General features: G+C 36.5%; 1 protein-coding gene across 1 annotated transcript; it reads right to left on the minus strand.

Annotated features, from left to right (window-relative positions):
• Window positions 1–4180: 4180 nt before the first annotated feature.
• Window positions 4181–5509, minus strand: LOC114462578 (homeodomain-interacting protein kinase 3-like). The gene is made up of 6 exons (XM_028445511.1): window positions 5407–5509; window positions 5161–5284; window positions 4918–5037; window positions 4738–4830; window positions 4402–4570; window positions 4181–4307 (listed from the first exon to the last, which is right to left on the minus strand). Exons 1-5 carry the CDS (start codon window positions 5463–5465, stop codon window positions 4511–4513), a joined length of 456 nt encoding a protein of 151 aa, XP_028301312.1. The 5' UTR covers window positions 5466–5509; the 3' UTR covers window positions 4181–4307; window positions 4402–4510.
• Window positions 5510–14763: the final 9254 nt, after the last annotated feature.

Raw genomic sequence — 14763 nt, forward strand, 5'->3', positions numbered from 1 at the left:
TATTGGGAAGAGGCCTCGTGGTAGGCCCAGGACACGCTGGAGGGACTATGTCTCTGAGCTGGCCTGGTGTCACCTCGGGGTCCCCCCAGAACAGCTAGAGGAGGTGTGCGGGGATCGGGAGGTCTGGGCATCTCTGCTGAGACTGCTGCCTCCGCGACCCATCCATCCAGAAAATGGATGGATGGATGGATGGATGTTTATTGATTTATGTGATCCTTCATTTGTGTATCGATTTTAATTTGATTTATTTTGTATTTCTCTTGTATTTGAGATTTAATCATTATTGTTTATTGATTCATTGAGTTTGATCTATTTCATAGTTTGATTTTGGTTATATTGTTTTTTGTTATTTCTATATTGTTTATTGTTTAGTGTGAGTGTGCTGTGTGGCCATTTTATGGTTCCCCTTTTTCCTGTAGACAGATGTTGTGGACTCCAATCGGCGACCCAATCCCTGGTGGTGGTTTTATCACATTTCAGTTTGTGTGTGTGCGCAGTGTCACGGTTGATCGTATTGAGGTGTATTGACTGCCTCACATGATATTCATTTAATGCAATATACATTTTTACCTAGATTTGAACTTTGGTCTTTTGCATGCTTGAACACATGATTTCACAATTAAACCTAGCCAGCACAGTTGCCAGAGTGTTATATTGAGACGGAAACCAAGGAGGTTCCTTGGTCCCAGACTAGCCACAGCTGTATGTCATATAAATGTCGGACTCCGGCTCCAGTTTTTTGATATATAGGAGGTTTACCACCTTTAGGGTCCACAATAAACATTTGTTGCTTCCTCTCTTTGTTCCTTAGCTAAAGCCTTTGACACCAAGTGTTGGTTTCAGGTTTCTCATCAGATCATAAATGTGTTTGCTTGGCTTTTTTTCCGTTTGAGTAGCATTTGGCTTTGCTGCTCTCAGACCTTGTCATGGAGGGTCTAATTCGGACACTCATCTTCACTATCAAGATGGCGTCCGCCTAGAATTCTTCACATCATCACATCAACATTTAGATAAAAGGGAACTCACCATAAATTGGCATTGTCGGTGCAATCTGATGTGATGTTTCTGCAGTCATAGATGCCTCTCCGGCACCATCAGACTGGGTGAGTGGTTTTCACGAATTTGGAATGGTGTGTGTTGGGGAGATGGCTGTGTGCTGTGGAGATGTTACACTGACAAGAACAGTGTGCGGGAAGGAAAATATATGTGTTGATGATGTGTGAAGGAGTTCTGTTTAAATTGTTAAAATAAATGAAAGGAAAGGAAAAAGTGTAATGATAAGTTTAGGTAAAAGAAAGAGTGAAATAAAGAAATTAAAGATAAAAAGAGAAATGTGTTGAAGTGAAAATAAGAATAAAGTTAATATGGCAGAACTTGGCTTAGTGAACTAATCCACCATGCAAGCCTTGAAGAAGATGAGAATAACCTTGAGCGATGATGAATGAGGTAATTAAATGATTATTCATTGGAAATTTGGCCAAACCAAACATTTGATCAATTTAAGAAAATTGTGAAAAAACAAAAAAAAAATTAACGAGTCGACAAAATGAACTGTTTTTTGTGTGTCAATACGGAAACTTTTACAGTTGCTGGTCAAGTTGTATTTGCTCTTTTTTTGTCTATTTTGTGTGTTGTGTGAGTGGAGAATCAAATGTTATATCTAAATGTTAAATCTAAGTCTAAATATTTAATCTCAATCTAAATGTTATATATCATATCTAAATGCTAAATTAATATTTAAATGTTAAATCTAAATCTAAATATTAAATCTAAATGTTTAAATCTAAATGTAAATATTATATGTTAAATCTAAATGCTTAATCTTAAATCTAAATGCTTAATCTTAAATCTAAATGTTAAATGTTAAATCTAAATCTAAATCTAAATTTTAAATCTAAATCTTTAAATCTAAATGTTAAATCTAAATCTAAATGTTAAATCTAAATATTAAATGTAAATCTAAATGTTGAACTTAAATGTTTCACACATATGCTAATTGGCCCCGCCCCTTGTAACCTCAACCAATACACAACCTAGTCAACGATGCCTGCCTCGTACAACTGCCATGACCGTATGCTCAATCTCCGCCGCTGGGAGAGAACCAGCCATACATATCTCCAAGGCATGCATCGTTGAAGAGGTGCTTAGGAGCGGCTGTGTGTGTCTCTGCTTGTGTATTTGTTGAGGTTACAAGGTGCAGGACCAATTAGCACATGTGCGAAACATTTAAGTGCTACATTTAGATTTAGATTTAACATTTAGATTTAGATTTAATATTTAGATTCAACATTTAACATTTAGATAGAAGATTAAGCATTTAGATATAACAAATATCATTTAGATTTAGATTTAAATATTTAGATTTAATGCTTTTTTTAACCTCGATATATGTGGTTAAGTGTTGTGTTAAATGTAGGAAAATGTGCTAAATATGTGAAAAGTGAGATAAATAATGAAAATGTGTTAGCTACAACTTTTATACTAAATGTTTACACTTGGCACCCCAGAGTTAGTACATACAAAAACATTCAGAATTATCACTTGTTTGATTTATCATAACATTTAGCCTACTGGCATTTTTAGTAATAAACCTGTTTCCTGTTTGTTTTAGAAAAATAATGTAAATACTTGCTGCTGTTTTTTAATCCTGTTATGCAACAAAATTTTATTCTTTCAAGTTTGAATGACAATAAAAAAAGTCTAAGTTTTGATTGAACATATCGCAGTAATACAGCGTATTGATCACCCTGAAACTGAAATACAACTCGCTACAACTTAAATAAGGTGGATGAGGTTGAGAGGATGAACAGAACTCTGCAATGTTTGGCTAAATTTGAGAGTCTGAGTCTTTAATTGTTCTCAACGTAAAGTCTGTTTCTGTTTTACTGTCCACATTCACACAAGTAGGGGTCTACATGGTGGCAAAGTACATCAAGGTCTTGACAGCATATATTTGTCTAGTGCAAAGAAATGCAGCTTTCGCCATATTTGCAATTTTTTTGACAAGATTGTTTCACTGCTACTGATATTTCCATGCAGGAAAAAAACAACAAAATTTGAAATAATATCAATTTATTGGTTAGTTTTTACTCAGGCAAAAATGTTTCATAATTCCAGAGGATCTATTGGGGGATTTACCATACTGTTACAGATTGGCACAAAGTGCACAGCCATGTCCAGCTCATCGTGCCAATCAGAGAGATCTGCTGCACCTGTACAGTAAATAATTGATCCAAGTACTACTTTGATTGTTTGTGGCGAACAATGCCCTAATTATAATTCAGGTCCTAATTGTCTCCATCATTTTGATATATTCAATGGGTGATAGAGGAGAGCAATCCCTGTCACCTTTTAGAGAGCAGAGGCCCTTTTTCATTTTGATGTGCAGTTTTGTTAGCTACACCCATGGCCGACCCTTTTCATTGTTTTTGTACTGTGCTGAGCTCTTCCATAGGAAACTGATTATGGACAGAGTCAAAATTATTATGACTGTTCATAAATTATTAATATTTTGTCAGATTTTATTCCATCACAAATGTTTTACCAATTCTAAATATATGATTTATTATTATATCAGTGACATTATTGTTGAAGAATAGCATGAGGTGAATAGACAGGACAAAGGCCACATGGACTCCTGGTAACCATAGGAGGAAGTTGAGATCATGCTACCAAGTTGGAGTTTGGAATTAGTTTTGAGGCCGACATTGTATTGGGCAATATGCCATAACCCTTAGTGACTTATAAAAACAAAGCCCCTTTTCATTTTGTTCCAGGAGATTTAGCAGCTCTGCAGAACTTTTAGCACACTACAATGTCAGGGACTTCCCCGAAGAACTAAAAAGAAAATGTTTGAGAAAGGGGTCAAAACTATGAAAACATTAACAAAGCAGGTTAGTCATAAATATTTATTGTAAAAATGTGGCTAAAAAATTCATGCAATAGGATTATTTACAAATACAATGAAATAAAAAAATATACTAAGATTATTCATTCAATACAGTTACTTAAAAATACATTGAATGAACAAATTTACAAAGAAATACAAAGAAGAACAAGAAAATACTACTCAGAATGTCTACATTTACCAATTGCATGAGAGAGGGTACTTGGTATTTCAATCTTTGGCCTAATATGCCACAATGAGTCCACATTTGTTGTGTTCGTTGAAGAGAGGGTACTCGGCATCCCAATCTTCAGGTAATTGTACCACAATGCGTCCACATTTGCCATTTTCATTATTAAGAGGGTACTCGGCATCCCAATCTTCAGGTGAATGTTCTTCAATGACCTGTGCCTCGGTTTGACTAGAGGAAAAATAAAAGAAGATTAGTACAAAATTCAAAAGAACAACAAAATGACCTTCATGTGCGTGATCGCTTTCACAGTGCAGTTACTCACTGTTCTCTGTTGTCTGGCTCCTGGCTCAGGTATGACCCTGTAATGTAGGGATGCTGAAGAGCATCAATGGGAGAGATTCTCTCTTCCCCATCCAGATTCAACAGTTCTTTCAGGAACTCGATGAAGGCCTTCCTGTCTTCCACGTCTCATTGTCCCCTAGTTCAGACATCTGGATTAAATTAAATAGAGTTCGGTCAATACACTAGTTTATACCTCTCTTGCTCATGTTAACGATAATGGTGAGTAAATTCAGCTTATAAACATGTCTGAAGTAGGTTAGATTTTAAAGAAGAGATCTCTAAGTATTTGAACTCAAATGTCATAGAGAACACTTACATAGAGCAGGTCATCTAATGATGACAAATGTGGACGATATTCGGGCCACTCCTCAGCTTGTCTTCTGTTCCTAGAGGTGTACTCTTCTGGTGTCTGAGGAAACACAATGACAATATAAGGGGTTTAAGATAAGTTTAGGGCAACAGTCAAGGTTCAACAACAATAAAAACTATGTTTTACCAGCAGCCTCCATCTTGTGCCCAATTCATCCACCTCATGACAAAAGAACCTCTTGCTGTATAAGCCAAAGTGGAGCTGGTACTTTGATGGCATTCCCAGCATCTCCACCATGCTCTGCATCTGCACAAAAAACACACAATTATACACATTAGGGGCAGTTCTTCAACACTTTCTATACCTGTAAAAAAGAGCACATGGGTAATTAAATGAATGGAGGGATGATGTATAGAAAAGACGATCTACCATGAGGTATTCACAGTGGACAGGAAAGAGGTTGTCATTTAGGAAGAGGAATGCCAGCGTGCAGCCCACTCCCCACATGTCAATGGCCCCCGAGTAAGGAAGGCCAAGACAAACCTCTGGGGCCCTGTGAAGCAAAATGAATGAAATATACTTCAGAACTCTATATTTTAGCATTAAGTACCAACACTATAAAAACACACGTTTGTTCCAAAAACCCATAAGTCATTCAGGGTGACATCCTCATACCTGTAGCCGATGGGCTGATGTCTGAGCCCGGGCATGGCGGCAGAGATGGGAGAAGCCATTCCAAAATCAATGAGCTTTACGCTGAATGGACTTTCATCAATGTTGACCATCATAATGTTGTCTGGCTTGATGTCAGTGTGCATTACTCTTACAGCTTTGAGTCCCTGTAATGCCACCATCAGCTGCAGGGACACAATGAGAAAAGACAGGATGAGAATGGAGTTCCTCTTATGGAGCTGTTTAAGCTCAGGTTTGAACTCAAGGCTTTCCTAATCAATCAGCAAGAAACAAAAAGATTCATACCTGCTTTGCAATAGGACGGATGTGGTTGACGTTCAGTGAACAAACCAGGTGGAGCAAATCCACGTCCAACAGCTCAAAGACGAGGCACTTATAGCCCAGGTATTCAAACTGCTCATAGAATGTGACCAGATTGAAGTGGTCAGCATTCAGAGAGCTGATGGTCTTCAACACTGACAGCTGGAGGGAAAAAAGGACAGTTAGATCACCTTCATATCACTTTACCCCAAAAATTCATAGTTAAAGTTCTGTTGAAGGCACCAAACACTTACTTCGTCCTCCACATCTTGAAAATACTCCTTCTTTAGGATTTTTACTGCAACCAATTTGCTGCTGTTGTGAGCACGACACTTGGCAACTTTCCCAAAGCTACCTTCTCCGATAAACTCTAGGATTGTGTATCGAGTGGAGGGGCTGTGGAGGGCATGCCCTACCATTAGAGGATGTGCTGTCAAAGTGAAATGACAGGGCACAAGGTTAGTATTCAGTAATTTAACACTAATGCTCACACAAAGAAGGAAATATTGTTCTGTCCTGTCACTTCTAAAGTTTGGGTTAGAAAAAAAGCCCAAGAGGAAAAAGTACTGAGTAACAAGAGCATCAATAGAAACGTAATGAAAAAATATCCAGCAAGAATAATAATAAAGTACAGATACTTCAAAAATAGTTACGTACAGTATTAAGTACTTTAAGTTCATTTGTCCACACTGAATACATGCATGTACAATATAGGAAACAGATTATTGACATTATTTGAAAGTGAAAGGTTGTCTAACTGCAAGATGATTGAGAATCCAACAGTATCTGAAAATCCACTGTACATGTGAAGTCCTGTCCCTGTATTGACTGCATGTGTAGCACATCCTAATTTTCTGTTGGTACACTGAGCACTTTTTACAGTAAAAGATATGCACACACATCTTTGATTCTGAAAGCTCCCACAAAGTGTTCCAAACAGTATCATTTACATCAAATATTGAGCCTATTTTTCAAGGAAAAGTATTTTTAATATATTAAAACCAGAGTAAACGTATTCTCTAATAATGACAATCTGTATTTCTGTTTTTTTTTGTTTAAAGAAAATCTAGTGAATCCTTCAATGACTACAGTGTTCTTTCATCTTAGCCGATTCAAATTCATTCTCATATTATGTCTGTAAAGTCTGTTTTACCTGCAGCAGCCATTCCTCACTCAGGTTTTTATAATTGAAGCTTTCAAACTTCACAAAAATAGCTTGTTTTACTTCTGATACAAAGATACACTGACAGAGTTTTTTCACACTTCAAACAGTATCATCTACATAAGATATTAAACTTATTTTTCAAGATTTTTTTTAAGTATAATTTGTACTTTTTTTAAAAAAAAATTTATTAATTATAATAATCTTTTTTTTTCCTAAAGAAAATCCAGGTAATTCCTTCAATGACTACATTTTCTGTCATTTTACTAAGCAGATTAAAATTAATCCTCATATTTTGTCTGTAAATTGTGTCTTACCTGCAGCAGCCATTCCTCACTCAGGTTTTTACAATTGAAGCTTTCAAACTTCACAAAAATAGCTTGTTTTACTTCTGATACAAAGATACTTAGACAAGTCACCACTTGCAGTGAGAGAAGCAACTGAAGATTTAGTTATGTTTGAGTCTCTTTCATCTTGCTGCCACGGCAACCATTCAGTTTCAAGTAATGTCAACAAACTGTTACTAAAAAAGGCCTGCAAATCCAGTAAGTTTTAACAGTAAAAAAGTATTAATACATATTCTAGGAGCTCTTTCTGCTAAATCACATCCATTCTGTGAACATTGAAATCAAACACCCTTATTTTATGTATTACATGTAAGGATGGGACTTAAACGCGTCAATTGCGATTAATTAATTACAGTAAAAATAAATATTAAAATAATATCGTTAATCGCTTTTTTGCGCTCCGAACAGCGCGGAACCTTTGTTATTTAAAGAGTTCCCGGTATACCCATAATACTGATGCACAGACTACAATACAACACAGGACGCTGGTGAGCTTTGTTGGTGTTAATTTGTACTTTTAAAAACACCGGATGGAAAACAAAAGCCCAGTAGTTTACAAATTGTTTAAGAAAGAGAGTTTGCTGATCACTGGATGTTTTGCAGCCTCCTCTACCACCTCAATGCTAACATGTAGCGGCTAGCACGGACACTCGGACAGTGCTAGCTGCTACATGCTAACACGCTGTGTTGCCAATACACACTGGACAAGATGACAGGGTTCAGAGCCAAAATGAATAAGTTTACGACTGACAAATGAACAAACTCACTGGATAAATGTTATGATCTGAAGGAGAGAAAAAGCAACAAGTTCTGTGTAATTACACAGACTGTTTAATCATTTTATAGCTCAGAAAAGTGTTGTTATTGTTTTTCATGCCTTAACTTATAGCACTTCATATGGACCTGATGTTTTATTTCATTTTTAGTTTTTATGATATGAAAATTGACAAAAGTACACAGCATTATTCTCCTATAGTCTCAAATACAGCTGAATTATAGTAAATAGCTACGTCTGCATCTGTTCAAGTCTGTTATAAATAATACATTATTTTGTATCAGTCTTTTGATCTGCACAATAATGTAATTAATTTAAATGAAAATACCTGAAGTTGAGGGCTTTTCTCAGATATTTTTAAGTGAGATTTAAAAATACATTAATGAAATAAATTAATTACAGAGCATAATTAATTAAACACTCTTTTTATTTTAATTTCTTGACAACACTAATAACATGCATAGACTCTCAAACTGTTTCAGTATCATCTACATAAAATATTGAATTGTTTTTTTCAGGAAAAATGTTTTCAATCTATTAAAACCAGTAAAAGTAGTTTCTAAGGATATTATGTACTTTTTTTGTTAAAGAAAATTTAGTGATTCCTTTAATGACTATAGTTTTCATTTTACTAAGCAGATTAAAATTAATCCTCATATTTTGTCTGTAAATTGTGTCTTACCTGCAGCAGCCATTCCTCACTCATGTTTTTACAATTTAACCTTTCAAATTTCACAAAAATTGATTGTTTTACTTTTTGATACAAAGATACTCAGAGAGTTTTTGCTACTTCACCACTTGCAGTGAGAGAAGCAACTGAAGATTTAGTTACGTTTGAGTCTCTTTCATCTTGCTGCCACGGCAACCATTCAATTTCAAGTAATGTCAACAAACTGTTTCCTATATTGCACATGTATACATACAGTGTGAATGAATAAAGTAAATGTACTTTACTTGAGTATTTGTTTTTTTTTTTGGGATACTTTCTATATTACATTTCTATTGATGCTGTTATTACTCAGTACTTTTCCCTCCTGTCAGCTTAGTTTTTTGCAGTTGCATAATTTCTGATAATAAATAGTTTCATTGATTCTCATATAGGTTATCCCAGTTCTATAATATATTTAGTCTGTCACACTCATCAATGCATTTAGTATTTCAACACTAAGACCCACACAAACATGGAAATCACATCTTGTTCTTTCACTTCTAAAGGCCTGCAAATCCACTTCATATGTGAAGCCTGTCTCTGCACTAACTGCATGTGTAGAACATCCTAATTTTCTGTTGGTACACTCAGTATGAGCCATGTTACTTTTTACAGTAAATAAGTATTAAGTAGTAATAAACAGTTTCATTTTTCAGGAGCTCTTCCTGCTATATCACATTATTCTGCCACAGGCAGATTATATGTTATTTTTTATTTGAAGTTGTTGGCTCATGGCATGTTAAAGCCAATGTTTTGAGTGTAAAATATGCCAATAAAGTATATTTCATACATAATGTTCTCATAAAGGTGTACACATTTACAGATTAGTTGTTTTTTAAGTCATATATAAAAAGAAATCACAATAATCGCCTCATACATCGTAATACAGTTTTTCTCAATTGCTAAAACACTAAACCCTATTGTCTGAACCAAATGCTCAGTTGCCTGAACCCACTGATTGAAACAATCACTCTTTTGGCAAAACCATAAACACTTTTCACCTGTTTAGACACAACTTGCCAACACATTTTCATTGTGATGCACCCGTGCTGCATAATGGTGAGCACAGGTGACAAAAGTCAAACACAATTAAAGCACTGGTGTCACCACTTGAACACAACAACTCAAAACTGATCACACTTGTGGCTATTGATGTAAGGGAAGAGCACTGGTTTGTGAGGCCCTACAATGGATAGAAATCTGAGAGGAAGAGTTCGTGTGAGAGGAGGGCGAGGTGGTCAGCGAAGACAAGAACAGTAATATCTGATGAAATCAGAGCTACTGGTGATTGACCATGTTCTTGTCCATGGTATGAGCATGAGGGAGGCTGGACAAAGGGTACACCAAACATCAGTAGATTCACTGTGTCCACCATAATCCGAAGATTTAGAGACGAGAACAGGTAATTACCTTTTTTTTTTTTACATTATAGTACAGTATGTAAACGTTGACAGCAATTACTGTATGACATACTATAGAGCTGTAAGTCCCGCCCATCCGTAAAACCCACTGGACCTCTAGATTGAAAAACGTCAATCTGGCAAGCCTGGATACGGCATGCCAGGGGTTTTTTCCCCGTTGCCTGGCCAGACAAAATGTGGCCTGTGATGTGGATGAAGTCCTGTGGCCTGACCCAGTACGGAGACATGATGCTGTGGCTGAGTAATGCATATTTTTGTACTTTTTACATGGGCTTACTGTACACAAGTGGCAACTGCATAAGATACGTGTAAATGCATAAGATTTCTGTTTTGTCTTTTTGTACAAGTGCTATGCACAGGTTCTTTGTTTTGCAACATGCATTTAGCCTACAGTGAATAAACATTTATTTCTCCAGTTTCATGTCCTGAGCATTGTGTTTTCTATTTTTCTACGTAGTGTTTAGTGACTGTTCAGTAGTGTTTTTAATTCTGATTGACTTGGGGCATGATTTGACAACACAGTTCAGTTTTGAGCACAGATTGAACTGTTTTGAGGTGAAAGTTTGGTTTTGCAAGAAGAGTCTGACGTTTTGTGAATATAGCTTGGAAATTGTGTTTTGTGTTCACAGTTTAGAGAAAAGGAGAGCAGGTTTCAAGAAATGTGTCTTAGCAATTGAGAAAAACTGTAAGACACACCTTTTTAAAGTAAAAAATAAATAAATAAAAATGTTTAAATCCAAACTTTTAAAAAAAATTCATAAAATAACATTTCAAATATGTTGAAAATTTTAATGCAAAATAAACGTAAGTGATGAATTATCAATATCTGATTTATAATAATATATTAGAATGTGTGTTTAGTTCACCCAGTGTGGTGCGTCCTGAAGAAGGACAGCTGATGTGTGGAGAAACACCGCCGTCTAGTGGCCACAACAGTACATTACTGGTTTATATCTCAACTGTGAATGAGTGTCTGAAAGTCTGACACAGACACAATGTGTATTTAATTATTGTTTCTATAACATTCACTCCTTATGACAGTAAAAAGAAAAAAGTCATTTATAAAGTACTGCAGTAACTATACCCTATACTCTGATACCATGAAACATTATGATTTGAAAATCACTGTGGTATAAGTTTTAACAGACATAGTGCCCTGCACTGTGATCAACAGGAACAGTAGAGCTACACATTACTGAAACTTGAACCTTTGATCAGCTGATCAATGATTACAAATAAGAAATCAGGGTCTATTTAAAGCTTTGTGATGCATGTTTATTGCTTTATTTGTTCATTGGATCCCCATTAGCTTCCATCATGGTGATTGACACGTGTTCGTTACACCAGTAAATACATTAAGAAAACACGATATATACATTAATGTTGGTAAAAAATGATTTTAAGATCTTTTAAATATGCGTAAAGCTGACATGTCTTTCAGGTCCATAGGTAATTTGTTCCAAGGTTTAAAATATATCCTGTGATTCCTGCACTTTTAGGAGGGTGCCCCCTAGGTTACGTGTACCCCCTAGGTTACGTGTACCCCCTAGGTTACGTGTACCCCCTAGGTTACGTGTACCCCCTAGGTTACGTGTACCCCTAAGGGTACGCGATGGCACTACAGGGGTTACTTGAGAGAGAAGAGAGTGGAACAAATAAAGTGTCTGTCTGGTCCCACCCCAGACATGAGATGACTGGATATGATGAAAACTATAGATATAAATCTATTCAGGAGGCACTAAATCATTGATTCTCAACCTTGGGGTCACCTGGAGTTTATTTGGTGTTGCCTGAAATTTCTGAAAAATTCAATAAGATTTTTAATATATTATTGTTTTTGTTTTAAAAAAATTTAAACAACACAATCTTTAACAACTGTGTTTCTATACTTTCACTTTGTGAAATATAAATCTAGTTCAACTAAAATGCAGTGAAAATATATCTGAGCTCAAACATGATCAAAAACTAATTCTAGAAAACAAAATGTCTTTGGGGTTGCCATAAATTCTTGATATTAATATGGGGTCACGATCCAAAAAGGTTGGGAACCACTGCACGAAATAATGTGTATTTCCACTTGTTTACAAATGAGATTCTTTAACATGTGTGTTATCAGTCGTTCATTCCATCATCATGCTCTATAGATGTTTTTAAATAGTTTTCTAAGCAAATTGTTGTAGTCGGATAAAGGAGGTACGTGATTCAGAATAAGAAAAAGGGGGTACAAACAAGTGTGAAAGCCACTGTTCTAGAACATCAGTACATTATTGTAGGGACCACAAATGAGCTGATATTGCAACATTTAGCTAATAGATTTTGAGGTAGGTTCACATTTCTGTTGAGTCACTGCACAAAGACTCAAAGTATTTTTTTTACATGAATCATTGATATTATTGCAGATGTTGGAGCTGTGTATTTTTATGGAGGATATGTTGCAAAATGGGAGAACTTGTTGAATGTTGATGTGAGCTTGTGTTAAAAAAATAAAAAATTCACCCACGTGTGAAATGATTTTCACGAGATAATGATGGGAAAAATGTAAACCTGTAGATTTACAATTTAAACCAAAGAAAATATTCACACATGCATGATCTGAATGTGAAGTCACAGAAAAAATATTACCAATGTGTAGACTGATATTACAAAATAAAATGACAGCTGCAAACATGCAACCAAACATTACTCCTATGTTTTTGGTTTTTTTTTGTATTACTTGTGCCAGTTATTGTTTATAACCACAATTCTACGGTTACAACTTCTCAATTCTGCAGCTACAAATGCACAAATACTTTTCTCACCTAAATCCCATTTGCAACATCTACCTTCATATTTTTGGCAGGGGAGTTTATATCATCTGTGTTTTGAATATGAGTTAAAGTTGTGTGGCAAGATGAGGATCATAAATATCAATCTGGTTGCTGAACAACGCCACCTGGGGAATTTCACTCCAGGAAGTTATCACCAGTTGTAACATGTGGACTAAAGGCTACACAGGTTCAAAATTAACCGGGGCCAGAGACAGTGTTCAGAAGTACAAATAATCTTTATCAATGAGTGTTAAAAGCAGCTCACCTGCTATCGATACCTATATTAGACAAGGCCAGCAGAGGGGAAGGACAGTTGCTGGGTTACCTCGGAGGCCCAAACAAGGAGGGACGAGGAAATCATACAATCACCCGTGACACTGCGCACACACACACCAGGGATTGGTCGCCGACCGGAGTCCACAGCACCTGTCCACAGGGCAAAGGAGAACACCATAAAATGACCACCCAGCACACTCACTAACAATAAACAATATAGAAATAACAAGTGGAGGAGTTTCAAGTATCTCAGGGTCTTGTTCACGAGTGAGGGTAGGATGGAGCGTGAGATTGAGATAGACGAATCGGTGTGGCGTCAGCAGTGATGCGGTCGCTTATTGGACTGTAGTGGTGAAGAGGCTGAGTTGGGGGGCAAAGCTCTCAATTTACCGATCGATCTACGTTCCTACCCTCAACCTATGGTCATGAGATTTGGGTAATGACTGAAAGGACAAGATCGCGGATACAGGCGGCCGAAATGAGTTTCTTTCGCAGAGTGGCTGGGCGCACCCTTCGAGATAAGGTGAGAAGCTCAGTCACTCAGGAGGAGCTCGGAGTATAGCTCCTTCACGTTGAAAGAGCCAGCTGAGGTGGCTCGGGCATTTGTTTTGGATGCCTCCTGGTCGCGTCCTCGGGAGGTGTTTCAAGCATGTCCTAATGGGAAGAGGCCACGTGGTAGGCCCAGGACACCGCTGGAGGGACTATGTCTCTGAGCTGGCCTGGAGTCGCCTCGGGATCCCCCCAGAACAGCTGGAGAGGTGTGTGTGGATCGGGAGGTCTGGGCATCTCTGCTGAGACTGCTGCCTGCCGCGACCTGCCCCGGGATAAAGCGGTAAATGGATGGATGATGAATAACAAAATACATATAACCAAAGCAACTACGAATAAATTGAACTCAATCAACAAATTAACAATTACAATCTCAAAAATACAAGAGAAATACAAAATAAATCAATTTCAAATCATACAAAAATGAAAAATAATAAAATTTCCAACAGATTATCACGCAAACAAAAGAATACAAAAGAAATGAAATCAATTAATCAGTAAACAAATATTTAAATTTCAATACAAAGGACTAGAAATAATTGAATTGAAATCAGAACACAAATGAGGAGCAAATAAATCATACAAAGTATAAATCTCCAACAGAATGTCAATGCACACAAAAGAAATATCAAAATAAATCAAAGTCTAAAGAGCATAGCTGCTGATAAAAATAAAACGCCGCATTGACGCAGCAGCGGTATTCTGACAGCAGAGGACACTAACACAGTGCGGCAGACCCGTTTATAAATGTGTGAGTCACCGCCCAGCAATCAGTGGAACAGGAGGGGTGAGGACCACTTAGGTTAAGTTAGAAATATATTCACAGGTTCAGCTTTCATTCAGTAACATGTTTGTAGTGTCATCAAACTCACAGCACACATAGTTGAACTCTTCTTGATTAACTATGTGTGCTCTGAGAAAAAAAAAATAAAAAAAACTACTACATGTTATAAGACATTATTGCATATTTTAGTACTTATTTAATGAAAAAAA

The sequence above is a fragment of the Gouania willdenowi genome, chromosome 4 (assembly GCF_900634775.1).
Source record: "Gouania willdenowi chromosome 4, fGouWil2.1, whole genome shotgun sequence".
NCBI classification, from domain to species: Eukaryota; Metazoa; Chordata; class Actinopteri; order Blenniiformes; family Gobiesocidae; genus Gouania; species Gouania willdenowi.